The sequence below is a fragment of the Carettochelys insculpta genome, chromosome 1 (genome assembly GCF_033958435.1).
Source record: "Carettochelys insculpta isolate YL-2023 chromosome 1, ASM3395843v1, whole genome shotgun sequence".
In the NCBI taxonomy this organism is placed as follows: Eukaryota; Metazoa; Chordata; order Testudines; family Carettochelyidae; genus Carettochelys; species Carettochelys insculpta.
In genome coordinates, this window is record NC_134137.1 from 286174057 (window position 1) to 286197726 (window position 23670).

The 23670-nt window shown below is 45.4% G+C and overlaps 1 protein-coding gene across 1 annotated transcript in view; it reads left to right on the forward strand.

Annotated features, from left to right (window-relative positions):
- Positions 1 to 23670, forward strand: part of GRIN2B (glutamate ionotropic receptor NMDA type subunit 2B) — a 259391-nt gene that overhangs the window by 113334 nt on the left and 122387 nt on the right. The window contains exon 3 of the mRNA XM_074983934.1: positions 16288 to 16402. Coding sequence (XP_074840035.1) covers positions 16288 to 16402 — 115 coding nt within the window. The remainder of the gene's footprint in view (positions 1 to 16287; positions 16403 to 23670) is intronic.

Here is a 23670-nt window from a genome sequence, read left to right on the forward strand (position 1 = left end):
CTCAGCTGATGGGAGGAATTCACTTGCATGGTTCATCTTCATGGGGAGGAGAGGAAACAATTATGCCATTTTCCTCTTTAATGTTCCAAACTCTTCAGTCTCCTTTCTATGGGCCTTCCTTGTGGGGAAGGACATAACACCTTCTGTTGTAGATGAGCATTTCATATCAGTTAATGTCTCTCCTGGCTGGTGATTTACAGGGTCACTGTGACTGATAATAGAAATGTTTAATTGTTACCTTACAATATGGAAGACCTGTGTTACAAGTGAGATTAATGCATGCAGGAACTTACATGTATTCCATAAATGCTAAAAACATTTTTAGAATTCTAACACTTGTTTCATCAATGCTAACACACAGATAAGACAGACTGATTCCAGCTATATGTTTGTTCCCAGGACTTCCATACATGGTCTACCAGCATGGCAGACTGTCACCTACTCCCTCCAAGGTGTGAACAACTGCACCAGGTGCAGAGCACTGGAATATCAGGCCCTAGATGTTCTTTGGTGGGTGAAAGAAAGTTACTGACAGGACTGGATGAAGCACGTAGATTGTGGGGTGATGCGGCATTTCATTTTTAGCATCAATCCTTCCCCAGTCAGAATGCCTTTAAGATATTACCTGTTGCAGGTCACTCAGCAGCCTTTGTGACATGAGTTCCATCACAGTATAGTTCCCAATGGGCAGGCATGTATGCAGCAGAAAAGGCTCTTACAGCTGTCTGTGATAAGCCTTTTTGTTAGTGCTCTCAATAGAGAAGCAGAGGACAGCCTGGGCCATGGGCACTGAACTGCTCTTTCATTCCCAGGGATAGTTTCCTTTAGTTAGGACTGCACAGTGTGTGTTTGAAACTTGCCCTGCCATTGTCCATGCTTTATGGAGTCCAGGGATAAATATGAACACTACCTCCAGGTGCTGTCATCTCAGCATTTTTCCCAAGTGACAAATTCACTGAAAATAAATAGGCAGAGGAAAAATGCAATGCAGGGATGTTAGCTTCTATTCTTACATTTATTTCTATTGCAGGAGTGATGGAAAATGCTCAGACTTCAATCTATTTGTCCTCAAAGTACATGTAGCTGTAGCAATAGCATGGAAGCATTAACACACATTTTTAAAAAATGTCTCCCAGGAGATAATGGAAGAATAGCAATAAGACGCAAGTGGTAGTGTCCCTACCGGTAGAAATGAATGTTTCACAAGTCAGGACAAAGCATCAGGAAACCCAGACTTCATCAGAACTATGGGCCTCATCCTCAGCTGACTAAACCAGGGTAGCACCATTGAAAGCAGGAGGTTATATCCATTTACACCAACTTCACTTATTTTACACAGAAGTTGATGGTGCATATAAACTGAATTAATGTCTTACTTTTACACATTGCCATTTAGCCTGAAGGTTCCTAAAAAGCTTTACCAGCCCAGACCCAGAATCTGCTCATCTAACCTTTTTCTTGTTTATCGATGGGAATGAATAAAATTATGTTGTATTCACCCATTACAATAAATAAGTACGACAGCATGCATAGGCAAGGAGAATTGTACAAGGCTGCCCTTAGCAATAAATGGCTCATTTAAACTGGTGGTGAAGGTTACTTTCTCTAGCCACAAAGTGCCTGTAATTTTGGACAACTTTTCTGGCTGCCTGTTCTCCATATACCTGCACTATGCCATGTTTCAGCCAATCCTCTCACAGTAAAACCCCGGGTTATGCAGGGGTTGTGTTCCTTGCAAAATACACATAACTCAAATTTGGGTAAGTCGGGGAGGGGGACTCTTCCCTCCTTCTCTGAGCCCCTGGAAGCCTGGAGCTAGGCGCAGCAGTGCCTGGTTACTCTCCAGGGTCCTGCTCAGCCTCGGGGAGCTGGGAGTCAGGAGCACCAGCACCTGGTCACTTTCCAGGCTCTTGCTCAGATGCAGGAGCTGGAAGCACTCCTGATGAAGCGGGTCTTTGCCCATGAAAGTTTATGCTCCAAAATATCTGTTCATCTACAAGGTGCCGCAGGACTTCTTGATGTTCTGGTCAATTTCCCGGCTCCCAGCTGCTTGCAGGAGCCAAGAAACTGACCAGGGGCTGCTGCTCCTGGCTCCCAGGGGACTGAGGGACTCCCCGGCCCCCCTCGCCTCCCTCTGCCCCCTCCCTTGTCTTCCAAGCTCAAGAGAGCCAGGCGCAGTAGCGCCTGGTCAGTTTCCCGGCTCCCAAGTGGGGAGCTGGGAAACTGACCAGGCTCTATTGCACCTGGCTCCTGGCTCCCCAGGGGCTCGGAGGAGGAGGGAGTGGAGAGGACGGAGGCAGTGAGGGAAGCCCCTCAGCCTCAGGGAGCAGGGAGCCAGGCACAGCAGCACCTGGACAGTTTCCTGGCTCCCTGCTGCTTGCAGGAGCTGGGAAACTGACCAGGCGCTGCTGTGCCTGGCTCCTGGCTCCTCGGGGCTGAGGGGCTTCCCCCCTCCTCCCAGCAGTGGCCTCCCCCTTGCTTCCCCCATCTGGGGGAAGCCATATACCCCCAAGCTCCAGCCGCCTGCTTCCCCTGCCTGGGGGAAGCGGGTGGCTGGAGCCCAGGATTTAGATATTCATGTTAATATGATTAACGCGTGTGTTGAACTTGTGTAAAGCGGGAGTTTACTGTATTGTTAAATTACATCTCGTAAAGCTCGGTGCTAAATTTAAAAGAGCTGGGAACGCATGAGAGCTACAGTCTGAAAGGCTGTTCCTTTACGTTTTAATCTGATAATTAAATGGCTTCTGCTGTTTTATTATCCTTTACAGTAGAAGTAGTGGAGTTCAGGGCCCATACCATATTCAATAAGCATTTCTGAAGCTTTGCGCATGGAATTATTTTGCCATACATTGCACCTGATGATACCCAGATGTTCCATGAGAAGAGCCAGATGTGTCTCCATTTCTGAGCTGTGTAAGTCGTCAACACTGCACCAGCCAATGGGGCCCAGAATGCTGGTGGAGCACTGGGTAGATGAAAGATGGGTAAACTTTTAAAAGGTCTAGCAGATCAGTTGGCTTAAGCACCAAAAGTGAAGGAGTAAAACTGATCCAAAATTTTTTGACAAATTGTTTTTAGTTTTTTTTTTTTTTGGCCAGAAAAGAGGAGTCACAGAATGGGAGGTGCCGCCGTGGCCCCAGGGATGAGCTGCTGCTGTAGCAGCATCACCCTCATTGCCACAGGTAACCCCCACACTTTCTCCCCCACCCCCCGCCCCCTGCATTAGACACCTGCCCTAACTTCTGCACCCCCCACTTGCTCTGAGTCACCCACTTTAACCCCCCAACAACTCTATGCCCCAAACCACTCACCACTTGCCCCTCCTCACCCCTGAACCTCACTCCAGCCTTCATTATTCTTCATATTTGAAAAATACTGTCACTGAAAACATCATGTACATTTTTCATTTACTTTCAAAAATTACTTCAGTGAAAGAGCTGAGCAATGCTGGGTACAGCCGCTAGTTATAAAAAAATTGGCTTTTGAAAATATTTGAGACTCCCATTTTTCATCCAAATTTAATATGGCAAAAAATGTTGATATCTGAAACATTTGAAGGAAAGGAAAACCACCTCCATGCTCTGAAGGCAAATCTAGAGCTCAGACAAATTAATCTCAACCACTTTGGTTTGTGTAATTGGATTTGACATCTCATGATAACAGCCTGTCTCAGGAGGTTTCAGGTCTTGCCAGGTGGGCTTGGGATACTCTTGAGAATATGTTTGCAATATTTGGGCATGTTGAACCTTTGCCAAAATCCCAAAGCAGAGATGTCGTTATGAGAAGTGCAAAAAGGTGGTGTGGAAAGAATGTTATCCAAAATGATTTGAACTTTCGAAAAGCTTGGGGATGAGGTTTGATTCAGCAGTGAAGGGAAAGATGGGTTGTTTTCTTTTCTTAACTGCATGATTTGACTCTCAGATTGAGTGCAGGTGGGAATATGCATGACACTGCAAGGGAAGTTGAGGTGGGTTAGGTGTAGGACTGTTGAGTCGTCCAGTGGGTTGCACTAGTCCCTTATTACATCTCTTGCCTTTGAAGACCCGAACTCACACATGAAGATGAATGTGATTGTTTCAGTTTCCCCATTTGTTCATCCTGTAAATGCACCAAACCTAATGGCAGTTTGTTCAGGAGAAGCCCAAGGAGGTGCTGCAGGCCAGGAATGAGATTTATTGACCAAGGCGCATGTGGTGGCCCAGAAGTGCTAAAATCTGGATTGAAGGGCAATGTTTAGAACTGTGGGACTCAGGACTGATTTAGCAGAGCCTGCAGAATGTCTGAAATGATGTTAGGGCTTTAGAAATCCCAGGCTGCATTCTGTCTTACACAGGTGTAAATCACATAGTGGGGATGGAATTTAGCCACTCAAGGCTATGTCTACACTACAGAGTTATTTCAAGATAATAGCTGTTATTTTGAAATAACTTTGCGAGCATCTGCACTATGTACACACTATTTCGAAATAAATTCAAAAGAGTGGGTGTGTTATTTGAAGTTAGTAACCCTCATTGCGGAAGGAATAATGCCTATTTCAAAATAGATATTTTGAAATAGACATGATTAAACATGGAATAGTGTTATTTCAAAATGAGCCATGATGGCGCCCAGGGGCGCTATTCCAAAATAGTGCTATAGGTCTGGCAATGCTATTTAGAAATATTAGGGTGCTATTTCAAAATGCATTTTGTGTGCAGTTGTATTATTTCAAAATAAGATGTAAATAAGATATTTTGAAATAGGTGCTTCGAAATATGTTATTTGCCAATACCTCTGTTGTGTGACTGTAGCCCAACTGAATGAATTTTCAACTTATAGTATCTTCTGTTTGGGATTGTATTACAGTCCGCCCCACAGAAGAAACTGGCGTCCATTAGTGTGCAGAACTCAGCAGGTAAAGGGGGTGCCCACTGGTTTGTCTTGCTTCTGCTTTGCCACCCAGTCCCATTGACTCTTGCTGCCCCCTGCTGATTAACCCATTTACAGCAGGTCACCACACAGGAGTTGATGTTACCCTACTACCCCATCCCTTGCCTTGTCCCTCACCCCTATATTGAGCAGTTTTCTGCATTTCTCTTCCCTTCCCTCTCCTACTGTCCCTCCCATTTTTTCCTTTATTTCTTTTTCTTACCCTACCTCTCAGAGAGAGAGGATGCTGCCAGTGGAGTGATGTTTTATTTTTATGAGATACCTAATTAGGGAAAGCAGCAGATATGGGGATAATTGTGCCATTTTCAGAATGGCTATTTGTTGCCTCTGATTGTAACATGGAATGACGGAACACAGGAGCACGTGCATGTGTTTCTGTGTGTGTTGAAGACAGAGCTTTACTGGACAAGATGGATCACTTTCCAGTTCAACTCACCTTGTCTGTAGCTCCAGGAATAAAGAATCTTCAGTCAAGCAACTGGGAACAAGAGGTGGAACTAGTTAGCTCAGAACTGTAACTCGTTCCAGTCAAACCTGTATCTGAGATTCTGTAAAGTTCAGCTGTTTTTCTTTAAAAGCATTAATTTTTCCATGTTTTCCCCATCACTAGCTGAAGCCATTCAAGTTGTCATAGTAACTCTTCTGCAACCATCAAGTCCCAAATTGGCCATTCTGTATTATTTTAATGCTCTATTTCCTGTTCCACAGGGCTTTGGAACCTTTCATCATTAACCAGCCGTGCGTATACACTCAAATTTAGGAATGTGAATATAGCTTAGTGGTTGGAGCACAGGACTGGAAATCGGGCCCCTTGGGTCCTATTATGGGCTCTTCCAGGGACTTGGTATGTGACATGGGTCAACTCACATATCTTTTTAGTTTCTGTTTGCTCCTCTGTAAAATGAGAATAATATTGTGTGCATCTTAATTCCCTAAGGACAGGTTCTGCCCATGCACTCTTGGCAGCTGCACTGAACCCAGAGGGGTAGCACGAGGTGTAAATGAAGGCAGGGTTTTTTACCCTTTAATGTTCGAAGTGAGGTGCTGGAGAAATGCATGTATTGCGCTTATCCCAGCAAACAAAAAGCTTTTGTTCAAAGATTATTGAGATTGCTTAAGTGCCTGCATCATCAGCTAAAGCATAACCCCCTCTCACCCCACAGGAAATCATTAATTAACTCCACATCCAACCCTTCCAATCTACAACCATGATTTCATCTCCTCTGAATTACCTCGCCCCCATCCACCACCGACTGCACACCTCTCCTCCCTCCATAGCCAATGCCTCAGTGCAGAGTTGCTGAGCAGTCCCCCTACTTACCCCCATACCCTCATTCCCACTCAGCTCCTTGCTGGCGGGAGGTGGTATTTTGTGGGGTTCTACAGAAAGTAAATCTTACTTGGGAGCGGCTGGTTGGAGGAAGTCAGGGCTATTTGGGACATGTACTAAGACGGTAATGCTGGGGGAGCAGGAGTGGAGGGAAACAGTGTGCCAGTGGTGTGGTGCACAGAGGGGCAGCTCCCTGGGTGTTGCTGTCTTGTCTTGCTGTCAGGGAGTCCTTCGAACACCAATGCCTTGACACAGGAGTACCCCAGGCCCTCTACGTAGCTGCAGGCTCCCATTTTCCGTTCACACAAGCCTCTTCTGCCTCAGGTCCCTTGCATCCCTGGTCAGCCACTCATGCCTTCTGCATCCCTTTTGACCAATACCCAAGCCTAGAGGCCCGGCTCCTCATCACAGTCCACCCCAGTACCCTCAGCTGTCCAACCGACCTTCCCAGTTCCCCAGGATCTCTGTATTGAGGAGAAAGTAGCTGACAGATCTGAGCAAATCCGTTTGGGTATCCTTGGTGTAGTGCAAGTCCAGTACCCTGCCAAAGGAAAATAGCTGTGGATTAAATTGTAACATTTCAAAAGTGCCCTATTTCAGCGATACTATTCCAATGTGAAAATCTATGTGTCTCAGGTGTGGAGATCGTGGGGTGTTGTTCAGTAGTTAGGTAGAAGGATCTGCAGAAATTTAAGCAAAGCAGGACACATTTCCTAGAGGGAGAATGGTTAAGTAGTCCCTCTGCAAAAGCTGGGAAATGTGTTACTACTGGGTTACGAAGAGAACTCTCTAAAGAGTTCTTGTGCCAAGTTTCGAAACTAAATTCAGTCATGGAAGTGTGAAATGGAGGGATTTTACTGCTGCTGTAGGTGCAAATCTAAGTGCAGCTCCTGGCTCCCCCCATTTATTATTATGGTTCTGATCTCTGCAATGAAAAGCAAAAAGAAAAGAAACCGTGTTGTCAAATGTCTTGTTGATTTCAATGAACTTTTCTGTTGTCTCCAGGCTATGTCAATGGAGGTTCCTCCCATTGTGTATTGCTCTTGGGAGGTTGTGAGACATACCTCATATGGATGTATAGTTAATGTCTTTGATTAGCCATTGTTTTTAAACACGGAAACAAAGCTTCATGCTAATCCCCACTGAAGTAGTTTTCATGAGGGCTTCACACTGAAGAGATCTTATCAATTTTTCTGGTGCTCTGGGGTAGCCTTCCACCTAGAGCAGGGGTGAGCAGACTTTTTACATCAGACCCTACTTTTCATCCCTGCAGTTAGCAGCCCCTCCAACCCGTCTGATGTAATCCAAACTGCGAGAAATTTTGGTTGTGTTCATACGAATAAAAAAAAAGCCCTTTTGTCATCTGTAAGAAAATAAGTCTGTACAATGTAAAAAATTAATTAATTGGTATATAAATGTGAATACAGTAAACGCTCGATTTTACAGGCCCCTATTTAGTGGACTTCAGGAACAATGGATGCCCCGCCCCCTTGTTCCTGAAGTCTGCTGGGGTCTGTTAAATCATCACCCCCCCAAAAAAAAATTCAAGGACTTATCGCTGGTGCAGCCTGGACGAGCACCTCTTCCACTGGAGCTGCCATGCATACATAGGGGCTCTGGCAGTGGCTCCTCCAGGCCGTGTGGTGGCCCCTCCAGTTGCATGTGGCGAGGCAGCTCCGGCTGTATGGCAGGGCACCTCCAGCCATGCGTGGCGAGGTACCAGTCTGGTTGGATGCAGCAGGGTGCCTCTGGCCAAGAGGCAGCTGCAGCCACAGCCGCTCAGCCAGGCGCCTCCAGCTGCAAGGCCGCTGTGCAGCCAGGCACCTCTAGCTGTGTGCAGCAAAGCAGCTCCAGCCACATGGTGCTGCCAATCACATGTGGCATAGTGCCTCCAGCCACACAGCGGGGCACCTCCAGATGTACTGCTGGGCACCTCCAGTGACACAGTGGGGTCCAGCAGCTCCTCTGGTGAGTGGCAGGGTTGTTGTTTTTTTGGGCTGTGGTGGGGAGGCTGGGACTGGGGCTGGGAAAGCCTGGAAGGGGCGGGTGGGTGGGCAGGTAAACACTTCGCATATAATGGACTTTCAGTAATAGTGGACAACTTTCTTGCCATCCCAGCCCCCCACTCCCCACATTAGTCAGTTATATTGAGGGTTTACTGTACGCATACATAAAAACAGTAGCATAGTTTGACATTTGTAATGGGCTTGATGACCCTGAAACCCAGCAGCCAATTGTGCTGTGTTCCCTCTTACGAAATGTCATGGCCCCCAAACCCCATTTTGCACACCCCTGACACAGAGTACCATATGTTGTTCTAAACACCACGGGACCAGAATGATGCAAGATAATTGGAGGGAATTCATAAGAACAGCCGCACTGGATCAGACCAAAGGTCTGTCAAGTTTAGCATCCTGTCTTCTGACAGTGGCTCATGCCAGGTGCCCCAGGAAGAATAGACCAAACTGATAACAATCAAGCAATCTCTCCTGCCATCCATCTCCAGTCCCTGACAGACAGAGGCTAGGGACACCATTCCTTACCCATTCTGGCTAATAGCCATTAATGGTCCTAATCTCCATGAATTTATCTAGCTCTTTTTAAAACCCTGTTATGGTCCTACCCTTCACAGCTGCCTCTGGCAAGGAGTTCCACAGGTTGACTGTGTGCTGTGTGAAGAAAAACTTCCTTTTATTTGGTTTAAACCTGCTTTCCATTAATTTCATTTGATGTCCTTTAGTTCTGATATTATGGGAACATGTAAATAATTTTTTCTTGTTCACTTTCTCCACACTACTCATAATTTTATATACCTCTATCATCTGCCCCCTTAGTCTCTTCTTTTCTAAGACGAAAAGTCATAGTTTCTTTAATGTCTTCATACAGGACCCGTTCTCAACCCCCTAATCATTTTAGTTTCCTTTTCTGAACCTTTTCTAATGACAGTATATCTTTTTTGAGATGAAGAGACCACAACTGTACACAGTATTCAAGATGTGGATGTACCATGGTTTTATAGAAGGGAAATAAGATGGTCTGTGCCTTATTCTCCATCCCTTTTTTAATGATTCCTAACATCCTATTTGCTTTTTGAATGCCACCACACGCTGCGTGGATGTTTTCAGAGAACTATCCATGATGACTCCAAGATCTCTTTCCTGATGAGTTGTACCTAAATTAGCTCCCTTCGTGCTATATGTATAGTTGGGTTATTTTTTCCAATGTGCATTACTTTACATTTATCCACATTACATTTCATTTGCCATTTTATTGGCCAGTCATTCAGTTTTGTGAGATCCTTTTGAAGTTCTTCACAGTCTGATTTGGCTTTAACTATCTTGAGCAGTTTAGTATCAGAGGGGTAGCCGTGTTAGTCTGGATCTGTAGCAGCAACGAAGGGTCCAGCATCTGAAGAAGTGAGTTAACTCACGAAAGCTCATGCTCTAAACTTTTCTGTTAGTCTATAAGGTGCCACAGGATCCTTTGTTGCTGCCTTGAGCAGTTTAGTATCATCTGCAAACTTCACCACCTCACAGTTTACCCCTTTCGCCAGATGGTTTATGAATAAGTTGAATAGGATTGGTCCTTGGACTGACCCCGAGGGAATGCTACTAGTTATCCTTCTCTGTTCTGAAAATTTACCATTTATTCCTATCCTCTGTTTCCTGCCATTTAACCAGTTCTCAATCCATGAAAGAATCTTCCTTCTTATCTCATGACAACTTAATTTACATAAGAGCCTTTGGTGAGGGACCTTCTCAAAGGCTTTCTGGAAATCCAAGTACACTATATCTTTTGGATCCCCCTTTTCCACATGTTCGTTGACTTCTTCAGAGAACTCTAATAGATTAGTAAGACATGATTTCCATTTACTGAAACCATGCTGACTTTCGTCCAACAAATTATGTTCTTCTATGTGTGTGACAATTTTATTCTCTACTATGCTTTCAACTAATTTGCCAGGTACCGATGTTAGACATACTGGTCTGTAATTGCTGGGATCTCCTCTAGAGCCCTTTTTAAGTGCTGGCATCACATTAGCTATCTTCCAGTCACTGGGTACAGAAGCTGATCTAAAGGATAAACTACAAACCACAGTTAGCAGTTCTGCATTTTCACATCAGAGTTCTTTCAGAACTCTTGGGTAAATGTCATCTGGTCCTGGTGACTTGTAACTGTTATGTTTATCAATCACTTTCAAAATCTCCTCCAATGACACCTCAGTCTTGGACAATTCCTCATATTTGTCACCTACAAAGAACAGCTCAGGTGGGAGAATCTCCCTAACATCCTCAGTCGTGAAGACTGAAGCAAAGATTTCATTGAGTTTCTCTGCAATGACTTCGTCATCTTTGAGTGCTCCTTTTGTATTTTGATTGTCTAGGTGCCCCACTAGTTGTTTAGCAGCATCCTGCTTCTGATTTACTTAAAAAAACATTTTGGTGTTGCTCTTTGAGTTTTTGGCTAGCTGTTCTTCAAACTCCTTTTTGGCTTTTCGTATCACGTTTTTACATTTAGTTTGGCCGTGTTTATGCTCCTTTCTATTTTCCTCACTAGGATTTGACTTCCACTTTTTCAAAGATGCCTTTTTCTCTCTCTCACTGCTTCTTTTACTGGTTGTTAAGCCGCAGTGGCTCTTTATTGGGTCTTCTACTGTGTTTTTTAATTTAGGATATACATTTCAATTGGGCCTCTATTGTGGTGTCTTTTAAAAGTTTCCATGCAGCTTACAGAGATTTTACTTTTGTCACTGTACCTTAGAATTTCTGTTTAACTAATCTTCTCATTTTTGCGTAGTTCCCTTTTGGAAATTAAATGCCACAGTGTTGCATTGATGAGATGTTCTTCCCAACCCAGGAATGTTAAATGTTATTGTATTATGGTCACTATTTCCAAGCGGTCTTGTTACAGTTACTTCTTGGACCAGATCCTGCACTCCACTCAGAACTAAATCAAGAATTGCCTCTCCCCTTGTGGGTTCCTGTACTAGCGTCTTCAAGAAGCAATTGTTTCATTTAATTCACAGAAAAGTAGCGAAAGTGGAACAAAGGCTGGATGACTTTGAGCGTGGGGAAATGTTCCAGATATTACAAGGCCAAAATTTTTAAAAGAAGACGACAGTAGTCCCTCGAGTCATGTGAGGGTTGCGCTCCCACACACCCTCGCATAACTTGAATTTTGCATAAGTCAGGGGGACGTCTTTTTTCCCAGCAGAACGCATGTTCTGCAGCCAGGGAAGCAGCAGGAGCACCTGGAGCTCCTTTTGAAAGGTAAGCCCTGGGGTTGGGGGGGCAGTTGGGGAGGGTTAAGCCTGGCGGTGAGTTAGGGCCATGGGAGGGGGTGCAGGGTTAAGCCTGGGGTGGGTTAGGGCTACGAGGAGGTGAGGGGTGGAGTTGAGCCAGGTGTGGCTCTGCAGGAGTTGAGCCAGAGCTGCTGGGGTGGGAGGTGAGCTGGAGCTGCATGCAGAGGGGGGTTGAACTGGGGCCGCATGGGAGGCAGGGGTTAATCTGGGGCCATATGGGACCGGTGGGGTTGAGTCAGGGCCAGGGGGAGCAGGATTTTGAGTTGCACTTAACAGCCATGTCTACACGTGCCGGCTACTTCGAAGTAGCCGTGCCAACTTCGAAATAGCGCCCGCCACGTCTACACGTGGCAAGCGCTATTTCAAAGTTGACATCGACATAAGGCGGCAAGACGTCAAAGTCGCTATCCTCATGAGGAGATGGGAATAGCGCCCTACTTCGAAATTGAACGTCGAAGTAGGGCACGTGTAGCCGATCCGCGTCCTGCAACATCGAAATAGCGGGGTCTGCCATGGCGGCCATCAGCTGAGGGGTTGAGAGACGCTCTCTCTCCAGCCCCTGCAGGGCTCTATGGTCACCATGTGCAGCAGCCCTTAGACCAGGGCTTCTGGCTGCTGCTGCTGCAGCTGGGGATCCATGCTGCATGCACAGGGTCTGCAACCTGTTGTCGGCTCTGTGTATCTTGTGCTGTTTAGTGCAAGTGTGTCTGGGAGGGGCCCTTTAAGGGAGCAGCTTGCTGTTGAGTCCACCCTGTGACCCTGTCTGCAGCTGTTCCTGGCACCCTTATTTCGATGTGGGCCGCTTTGGTGTGTAGATGCTCCCCTGCAGCACCTACTTCGATGTAGTGCTGCCCAACGTCGACGTTGAACATTGACGGCACCAGCCCTGGAGGACGTGTAGACGTTATTCATCGAAATAGCTTATTTTGATGTAGCATTCACGTGTAGACGTAGCTAACTTGTGTTAATGCGAGTTGAGTGCAACTTGAAATCGCACATTTTGAGGGATTACTGTAGTGTTTTTGGGTGCCTAACTGAACACACCATAAAAGAGGCCTGAAAGTTAGAAAATGATAAGCACCCACGTTCTGAAAATCTGGGGATCTGGACTCCAATTGGGCACCCATAAAGGAAGACAATTAAAGCCATTAGTTGCTTTATCAAAACTTGGCCAATTTTATATGCAGCAGTTTGGTTAAATTACCAGGGAGTTAGTAATGATAATGATCTACAAAGGTTTGGAGGGTTTACATATCTCAAGGGAGAGAGATGTTTTAGACTAGTTCAAGGAAAATGAAAAGGAAAACTTAGCTTGTGTATCAAGAAATATTTCCTAATGATGCTTCTGTCAAACTGCCCGATAGTGGCTCAAGAGCAAGTATCAACCTCAGGGAAGACTTTTAAGATCCAGGACACAAACTCTGAGCTCTGTACTTTGATTTTGACAACCAGTTTTCAGGTGTAATCTCCTCAAGCACTATGACAGATTTAACAAGGAATCACAGACTGTCTCATTGGCCACCCTGATCTCTTTGCCAACCAAGCATACCTGCCTTTCTGATATAGATGGTCCCTTATGCTGTAAATCACAGCAATAATCAAATTACTCCCAATGGACCAGTAATTTACTCCAGTTCAACTGCACTTTAGATCTCACACCAAAGATGCTTATAGCCAATTCTGTAGTAAATTATCTAAAGATTTATTAAAGAAGAAAAAGAAACTAGAGAATAATTTACAAGATTAAAGCAGGTAAGCACCCATACACCAGTGAGTTCCAATTTTAAGTTTAAAAAGATTATGGGCAGTTTTCTAATCAAAAAGCTCGAGGATCTTTGAAGGCTAACCCAAGCTAAGCTAACCTTATACCTAACATTTTTCCCCCAGAGTCCAGTCAGCAATGAAATACAGGTGTGTCTTGTTAGAGGATTTTATTTCCTTTCCCCTGGTTTGTTTTCTGCAAACACAGGTGTTGGGACAAATTCACAGGCACGTCTCATTTCATAGGAGTGGTGTCGGGGGGAGCAGCCAACAAAGGCTATGTCTACAGTGGCCCAAAACTTTGAAATGGCCATGCAAATGGCCATTTCGAGGTTTACTGATGAAGTGCTGCAATACATATTCAGCACCTCATTAGCATGCAGGCGGCCGTGGCACTTTGAAATTGATGCGGCTCGCCGCCGCGCAGCTCATCCAGATGGGGCTCCTTTTTGAAAGGACCCCGGCTACTTCGAAGTCCCCTTATTCCCATCTGCTGATAGGAATAAGGGGACTTCGAAGTAGCCAGGGTCCTTTCGAAAAGGAGCCCCATCTGGACAAGCCACGTGGCAGCAAGCTGCGTCAATTTCAAAGTGCCACGGCCACCCGCATGCTAATGAGGCGCTGAATATGTGTTTCAGCGCTTCATTAGTAAACTTTGAAATGGCCATTTGCATGGCCATTTCGAAGTTTTGGGCTCGTGTAGACACAGCCAAAGTCTTATACCCTCTTTAATGTCCCACAATTGTTCATCTGCTGTTAATGGGCGTTCCTTGTTAGCCAGGATATAATGCTGTCAGTCGGAGCTCAGTACTTGGCATGAGTTAGTGTACTCCTGTCTGGTGATTTACATAATCACATAGGCTTGTAATACAAATGCTTAAGTATTATCTTACCATATGGGATGCCGATGTTTCAAGTGAGATTACGAGAATTCCATAAAATCTAAACTCTAAGCACACGTTTCTAATTCTAATGCTTATTTGAATCAAACTAACAGAGGAGGGAGCCAGGTTGATTTCTTCTGTGTATTTGTCAGTGTTCCAGTAAGAACAGGGGTGCTTGGCATGAGCTGATACTGGGTTTGCCAGCATTCTGGTGGCATATGAGTATGAAAGAGTCTTTTGAGGTAAGTGGTGGAAACACTGCCTGAGTAATTTTAAAAATGGGACTGGACCGGACACCAAAAAAGTTGTTGGGGTCAAACCTGCAGACACAATGCTCACGTCTAGCTTTTATGATTATGGGGCTCTCCTTGTAATATAGTATGTTGCAATGACAAATTCCAATTTTGTGGCAATAGGATGGGGAGGTTGAAAGGGAATATACAAACAGGAGAGGCTGCCAAAGATTTCTTATAAGCCACTGAACTATGAAATATATATTTCCTCTCCCTCACTCCCACAGAGTAATTTTAAAATAAAACATGTCATTTGAATATTGTAATGACTAAGAACAATAGACCTGATTCTCATGTAGACCAAGGACGCTTTAAAATGCACTGATAATGTAAAGGTGCCTTAAAGTGAGTATAACTGCAAGCTATGTCTCCTTGAAAGCCTTTTTCACTGCCAAATGGTGCCAAATGGACATAGTGTCAATGACTTCAAGACCTCGTGGTTGAATAGACCATTTCTGTTTTTATTACGGGAAGTCCCAAGACTAGGGTGACCATACCTCCCCAGGCCAAATATGGAATGGGGGATGGGCTAGTTTCCCAGCCAAAAGGGGACAGATGGTCACCGTAACAGTCAGGCGGTGGCTGCCCTGTGACGGGGTTGCCACATTACTGGGGAGGGGTGCTGCCTGGCTGCAAGGGGTAGCAGCACATCCCAGCTTCCCCAGGCTGTGGGGAGCCAGGAGCCAGGAGGCAGCCTCACTGGTCCAGCTCTGGCGTCCCCAAGCCGCAGGGAGTAGGATGCAGGCCAGTCATGGTGATCCTCTTGGCTACCCCCAGGTGCAGGGAGCTGGGAACTTGGCAGAAGCCATGCTGGTTGGGCTCCAGCTCACCACAGCTCGGAGAGCCAGGAGCCAGCAAATATCGGGTAATTATCCCCTTTTTAGAAATAAATCAGTATGCCTTCCTGGTGCCCGAAATACAGGGCTGTCCCAGCCAATACAGGATGGATGGTCATCCTACCCAAGAGTGGGCTGGGCAGCTCAGCAACCAGGCAACTGCTATGGGTGAAGTGAGGTCTTGAGGAGGCGGTCGAGTGATTTGGCTGGCTGGTTGTCTTTGTGAGTTTTACCATTTGATCCCACTATGTACAATGAGTTCTCTAGTCCATTCTTAGAGAAAGAGACTTTTAAACAGCTGTTGGAGCCTTTGTTTCTGAATTACTCCTGTGCCTCAAAGAGATGCTGTGAGCCCAGTTCTGCTGCCATTGATGTCATGCCAAATATACATTGATGTCAGTGAGAGTCGAATAAGGCCTATAGAGGTTCATGTCACCCTTCCTTTCTCCACTCTGTGCAGTACCTGTCCCTGCCAAATTAGCTGGCTGCCTGATGAAAGCACTGTCTCCATCTCCATACCTCCATCCCATCTCCAGCCTTTGTATGCACAGGAGATGTCTCTCTGAGAGATAATGAGGAGTAGACCCTTTCTGTTAGGAGGCATTAAGTATTGTCGGCATGCTTGCACTAATGTGGTTGTTATGGGTACTAGTTGCACAGCAATTGAGTGAGAGCCAGCCAGGAAAGTGATCATCCTACCACAGCAAGTAGTAAGGAAGTGTAGGAAGTTGCCCTGGTCAGTCTCTTTCTCTCAACTCCTTGAGTAGCTGCTCTCCTGCTACCCCACTGCCACCCGTACTTACCCCATTCACTCTCTGAATCCCTCCCTGCTGTCTGAAGGCTGTCATGGGGGCACTACAATTGTCATTTAAACAGCAGTTGGGCAGGCAGGTCCTTGCTCTGGTGGGGTTCCTATCTGTTTAAAATGTTTTCTCTTTCTCTCTTCTAGGTACCTGATTAATGTCACCTTTGAAGGCAGAAATTTGTCCTTCAGTGAGGACGGCTATCAGATGCACCCCAAGCTGGTGATCATCCTTCTGACCAAGGAGAGGAAGTGGGAGAGGGTAGGACACCTTTGGAGACTCTTGCACTAAACTGGGAAGGTGGAGGGTGGTGAAGATGCTCATCAAAGTAACCTGTCTCTCTTCAGGACTTCCTTTTAGGAAGGAATGACCAGCTCTTTACTTCCTCTGAGTATCTATTGGAGCTGGATTCTGGTGTATCCAATAGTACAAGGACACTATCTCTTCCTAAATTTGGGCAATCAATATATTATCATATTAATTTGCATCGCAAGTGAATGGATTCACTCATAGATTCCTTCAGCATTCATTTATCTATTTTATTGAATAATTTCAGCTCCCTACAACAGACAGATTTAAGGGCAGCCCTGAATGAGTACAATCAGGTTTAAGGGTAGTCAGAGTTAAGGATTTAAGGACAGTCCTGAATGGATAGTCAGTGTAATGGAGCCCTAGCTGGAGGCCCTCTAGTCACCAGCTTCACTTTACATATATGATATGAGGACTATCACTCAGAAACCACAGCATCAAAATAAAAGGCTTTTACAAACTAGAAGAGAAACAACATTAGCTATTCTTTGTCTCAGGGTTTAGGACTCCAGCCCCTAGAGACACACACATTTAATTTGGTATGGGATGAGGTGTTAGGGAAGATGCACAACTGCAGCTCCATGAATGACGTTTGAGATAAATTATTTAATGTGTGCGTTTGCATATTTGAAGATGGGGTTTCAAGGTGAAAGATAGCTTGAGTGAAAGTAATCATGAAATGATCAAGTTCATAATTCTAAGAAATGATTGGAAATTAAAAAGAAGAAGAAGAAAGAGACTGGACTTAAAAATGTGGACTTTAGCAAATTCAGAATAAATTATCTCAAAACACAGGAAAGATAGGAAGTCTGGTGCAAGTTCATCCTGGCTTAACCGGGAGATCTACAACAACCTGAAACTCAAGAGAGAAAGATCCAAAACGTGGAAACTAGGTCAAATTATGAAGAATGAATATTTAAAAAATATCCTTAAATATGTATGGACAAAATTAGAAAGGGCAAGGCACAAAGTGAGACTAGAGTAGCTAGGGATATAATGGCTAACAAGAAAACATTCTACATACACATAAAGAAACATGGAGTAGGCCCCATGACTCATGGCGGAGAAAGACTATAACAGAAAAATCAGCACTGGACAAAGTATTAAATGACGTTTTTGTTTCTCTTTTCATCCAAAAGGTTAGCAGAGATCAGATGATTAACAATAGTGAACATCCATATAAATGGGATGGGATCCAAGGCTAAACTAGGGAAGGAAAAAAATAAGAATTGTTTAGGCAAGTTAAACATGTCATCAGGGCCTGATAAATAATTACTAGTATGCTTAAGGAATTGTTTGAAGAGATCTCTGAAACATTAGCAATTATTTTTGAGAAGTTGTGGAGGATGGAAGGATCATATAGGACTGAAAAAGGGCAAACACAGTACGGCTGCATCTAGATTCAGTCCAGTTTCCAGCAGCATCAGGGAAATGAGGGTTCACAAAATTGCAAATGGAAGGTCATGTGCATATTCACATCAGAAAACAAGCCAAGTAGATGTGGTTCTGCTGGCAGAAGCCCCCTCTGTGGCCAACCCTTTATCCCTGTCCCCAGTGGAAGAGCAAGTGGTGATGTTTGGGTGGGACATGAGAGCGAAGCAGCAGAAGATCTGAATCATCATTCACGCATAGAGTTTTTCTTTGGGCATGGCTTAGAAGCAGACTGCCTGGGTATTATTTGTGTTGCTTTCCTGAGTGATAGGGAGTGGATAAGGACTGAAGGGACCAAGGCCTTGACAGCAAGCTTTGGCAGACCTGCTGAAATGATTAGCAGAGGAGCATCCTCCTGGAAGGCCTGAATGGGGAATGAGAGAAGGTCTGGGACAAGGCAGCTTTTCTGCTTTTGGAGTACATGGCAGGAGTCTAATTGTGGACAGCTCCATGCACTGCACAAGAACTCCCAGGTCTAATTGAGTCCAGTGTCCAGGAAGTCTCTGATTCTGGTGACGCCATCCAGAACCAATCTCTATCACCTCCTGAGGGACTCCACCACCTGAGCATAGAATCATAGAATTCTAGGGCTGGAAGGGACCTCAGGAGGTCTGCCCAAAGCAGAATCAACTCCAACTAAATCATCCCAGCCAGGACTTTGTCAAGCTGGGACTTAAAAACCTCTAGGGATGGAGATTCAACCACCTCTCTTGGTAACACATTCCAGTGCTTCACCATCTTCCTGGTGAAATAGTTTTTCCTGATATCCAACCTACCTTCTCCTTCTGTAACTTTAGACCATTGCTCCTTGTTCTGCCGTATGTCACTACTGTGAACAGTCTCTCTTGATCCTCTTTAGAGCCTCCTTTCGGGAAGTGGAAGGCAGCTATCAAACATCCCCTCACTCTTCTCTTCTGCAAACTAAATAACCCCAAATCCCTCAGCCTCTCCTCATGTCATGTGCTGCAGCCCCTTAATCATTTTCGTTGCCCTCTGCTGAACCTGCTCAAATGCATCCACTTCCTTTCTATACTGGGGGGACCCAGAACTGGATTCAGTACTCTAGAGCTGCGTCTACACGTGCACGCTACTTCGAAGTAGCCGCACCAACTTCGAAATAGCGCCCGTCGCGTCTACATGCGTCGGGCGCTATTTCGAAGTTAACTTCGACGTTAGCCGGCGAGACGTCGAAGTCGCTAACCTCATGAGGAGATAGGAATAGCGCCCTACTTCGACATTCAACATCGAAGTAGGGACCGTGTAGACGATCCGCGTCCCGCAACGTCGAAATTGCTGGGTCCTCCATGGCGGCCATCAGCTGGGGGGTTGAGAGATGCTCTCTCTCCAGCCCCTGCGGGGCTCTATGGTCACCGTGGGCAGCAGCCCTTAGCCCAGGGCTTCTGGCTGCTTCTGCGGCAGCGGGGGATCTATGCTGCAGGCACAGGGTCTGCAACCAGTTGTCAGCTCTGTGTATCTTGTGCTGTTTAGTGCAACTGTGTCTGGGAGGGGCCCTTTAAGGGAGCGGCTTGCTGTTGAGTCCGCCCTGTGACCCTGTCTGCAGCTGTGCCTGGCATCCCTATTTCGATGTGTGCTACTTTGACGTGTAGACGTTCCCTCGCTGCGCCTATTTCGATGTTGGGCTGAGCAATGTCGAAGTTGAACATCGACGTTGCTGGCCCTGGAGGACGTGTAGACGTTATTCATCGAAATAGCCTATTTCGATGTTGCTACATCGAAATAAGCTATTTCGATGTTGGCTGCACGTGTAGACGTAGCCTAGGTGTGGCCTCACCAGTGCCGAGTAGAGGGAATGATAACTTCTCTAGATCTGCTTGAAATGCTTCTCCTAATGCACCCCAATATGTCATTAGCCTTCTTGGCTTCAAGGGCACACTTTTGACTCATATCTAGCCTCTCATCAACTGTAATTCCCAGGTCCTTTTCTGCTGCACTGCTACTTAGCCAGTCGGTTCCCAGCCTGTAACAATGCTTGGTATTCATAGAATAATAGAATCATAGAACAATAGAGCTGGAAGAGACCTAAAAAAGCGATCGAGTCCAGCCCCCTGCTCTAAGCAGGACCAAACCCATCAGATCAGCCCTGCCAGGGCTTTGTCAAGGTGAGACTTAAACACCTCCAGGGATGGAGACTCCACTACTTCCCTGGGTAGACCATTCCAGTGCTTCACCACCCTCCTAGTGAAAAAGTTTTTCCTAATGTTCAACCTGGACCTTTCCAACCACAACTTGAGACCATTGTTCCATGTTCTGCCATCCGTGACCACTGTGAACAGCCTCTCTCCAGCCTCTTTGCAGCCTCCCTTCAGTAAGTTGAATGCTGTTATCAAGTCCCCCCTCAGTCTTCTCTTCTGCAGACTAAACAGTCCCAATTCCCTCAACCTTTCTTCATAAGTCATATGCTCCAGCCCCCTAATTATTTTGGTCGCCCTCCGCTGGACCCTTTCCAGTGTATCCACATCCTTCCTATAAATGGGGGCCCAGAACTGGACACAGTACTCCAGATGTGGCCTCACCAAAGCCGTATAAAAAGGAATAATCACTTCTCTGGATCTACTGGCAACGCTCCTCTTGATGCAACCTAATATGCCATTAGCTTTCTTGGCTACAACAGCACACTGTTGACTCATGTCCAGCTTCTCGACCACGACAACTCCCAGGTCCTTTTCTTCTAAACTCCTACTGAGCCAGTCGGACCCCAGCCTGTAACAAGGCTTGGGATTCTTCTGTCCCACGTGCAGGCCTCTGCACTTGTCCTTGTTGAACCTCATCAGATTTCTTTTGGCCCTATCATCCAATTTGTCATTGAAGCAGGTCACTGTGGACCCTATCCCTACCCTACCCTTCAATGTACCTACCTGACCCCCTACCTTAGTGTCATCTGCAGATTTGCTGAGGGCGCAATCCATCTCCCTATTCAGGTCATTAATATCACGAAGATGAGGATTAAGTGACAGAGGCTCTACTAGATGGTCTTCACGCAGACAGCTGCAGTGGATCTGGTCATGGAGACCAGTTTCCAAGTCCTAAGGAGGTCCTAGTGAAAACAGGTCATGGAGAGATTTTGGGGTATCCCTTCAAGTGAATCTAAGCTGTATTTTGGTAGTATAAAAGTCTTGAGAGGTGGCTGAGGATGCAGTGTACCTGAAATCTCCATGCCAGAGTATGAGAACCAGAAGGCTTTGGTCAGTGAAATCCTGTGTTTATCTCACACCTGCTCTGCCTTAACTCAACCATGAACTCAGTTGTGGACATCCTTTAGGGATAACAGATGTAGTTCTGTCTCCGAGGCTGAAGGAGCTTTTGGCTTCTCTGCCAAGTCTGTCACTTAATTAGCACAAACCATGACTGTGAGTTTCAGATGTGGAAGCTGGAACTGAGATCCATCTACATCATCTGGTACCTGGGGTCCACTATATGTATATTATGTGGAAATACCTTTTAGCCATGACTGAGCTGGGCTGGATTCAGATCGGTAGCCCTCAAGTGAAAAGCGCTGTAACTCATTAGACTTGTAGATTCCAAGGTCAGAAAGGACCATTGTATAACACAGGCCAGAGAACTTCAACAAAATAATTTACAGAGCACGTCTTTTAGTGAAAGCCTAATCTTGATTTTAAAAATTGCCAGTGATGGAGAACTGATAAATTGTTCTAATGGTTACTCACTCACTATTAAAAATGTATGCCTCATCTCCAGTCTGAATTTGTCTAACTTCAACTTCCAGTCAGTGGATTGTGTTATACCTTTTTCTGCTATAAGGAAGAGTCCATTGTTAAATATTTGTTCTGTGTAGGTACTTTAATTCTTGTTGCTCTGAACACTAGGTATCACTGCCCACATCTCAGTTGTGACATGGGAAAGATAGAAGAACAGCTGATATGGGAGTCAATTACAGGAAAGGATGGTAACATAATTAATGCAAATCAATGTGCATTTATGAAAAATAGATCCTTTCTGACTAACTCAATATTTTTGAAGAGATGACAAGTTTCACTGATAAAGGTAATAATGTTGATGTAACATACTTAGACTTCTACAATGTATTTGACTTGTTACTGCATGACATTTTGATTAAGAAAACCAAGAAAAATATAAAATTAACATAGCACACATTAAATGGATTAAAAACTGGTTAAATGATAGATCTCCAAATGTAATTATAAAGGGAACATCACAGAACTGGAAGGACCTCTAGAGGTCATCCAGTTCAGTCCCCAGCACATGTGGCAGAACCAAGAACCATCTAGACCATCCCTGACAGGTGTTGTCTAACCTGCTCTTAAAAATCTCCAATGATGGAGATTCCACAACCTTTTTAGGCAATTTATTCCAGTGCTTAGCACCATCCCCCCACCCCCACAGTTAGGAAGCTTTTCCTAATGTCCAGCCTATACCTTCATTGCTATTAAGTGCAATTTAAGATCACTGCTTCTTGTCTTATCATCAGAGAGTAAGGAGAGTATTCCTTCTCCCTCCTTCTTGTAACAACCTTTTAGGTACTTGAAAGCTGTTATCATGTCCCCTCTCTGATCCAGACTAAACAAATTTTTTCCATCTTCCCTCATAGGTCACGTTTGCTAGATGTGAGAGGCAGGGCCCCAAATGCATTCTTTGAGACTATCATCTTCCCAGTCCCTTATATATATCCATCAGGAATTGAGCCTAGCATACACTTTGTGTTCCTTGTGACCCTAGATTTTGACTGGTGGAGGTGGCAGTGTGGTTCAGTTAGGGAAGGAGTTCTCACTGAGGAATTCAGAAGGAAAACATGAAAAACAGGATGCATCTTGAGGGCTAGGGGAAATGGAGTTTGAAGAAAGCTGGATTAATCTGTTGTCATATTTGGAAAGGGACCCAGAAACTGGTGGTCCAATTTATGGAAAGGTTGACTGATCTGGAGGGATCTGGCAGTAAGCCTTACCTTCTGACCTGCTGTAAGTACTGGAGCTCCTAGTCACCAATGGTCTGTAGCCTCTTGTAAGCCTCCTTTGCCCTTTCTAAGTGGCTCTTGGGTCCTTCGTGAATAAGATACATCTGTTGGACTGAGTTGGTGGCAGCAGAGTTTGGGAAGTCTGTTGGTAACACCTGGTGGAAAGCGGGGTGGAACCAGTACTTAGTGAAGATATGTTGACCTCTAGAGGAATGGTCAGCATTGTTGTAAGAAAACTCTGAATATAGCAGGAGCACAGACCAGTTATCTTGATGATAATATACAAAGCACCTCAAATACTGCTCCAGTACTTGCTTCACGCATTGGCTGGGTCTACACATGCCCCTTCCTTTCGAAAGGGGCATGTTAATGAGTGGGTTCGAAAGATGCTAATGAGCTGCTGCAGTGAACATGCAGCGCTTCATTAGCATAATGGCGGCCGCAGCGATTTGAAAGTGTGGCTTTTCAAATCGCGCACCGCCTGTGGAGACGGGACCTTCCGAAAGGACCCCCCCCAGTTTTTGAAAGCCCTTCTTCCGCTCACCAGATAGATATTCATTGCAGCGCCTCATTAGTATCTTTCGAACCCGCTCATTAACGTGCCCCTTTCGAAAGGAAAGAGCACGTGTAGACACAGGGATTCTGTTTGTCCATCTGTGGGGGGGTGGGTATGCAGCAGAGGTGAAGAATATTCAGATGCCCTGAAGGCTTTGCATTAGATGAGAGAGGTGAGCTGTGAGCCTCTGCAAGGGAGCTACGTGTCCTGGGAGTCTGTGGAGCTGGACCACATTGTTCAGTAGGAGCAGGGCAGGAGTCTCGGCAGAAGTCAGCTGGTACA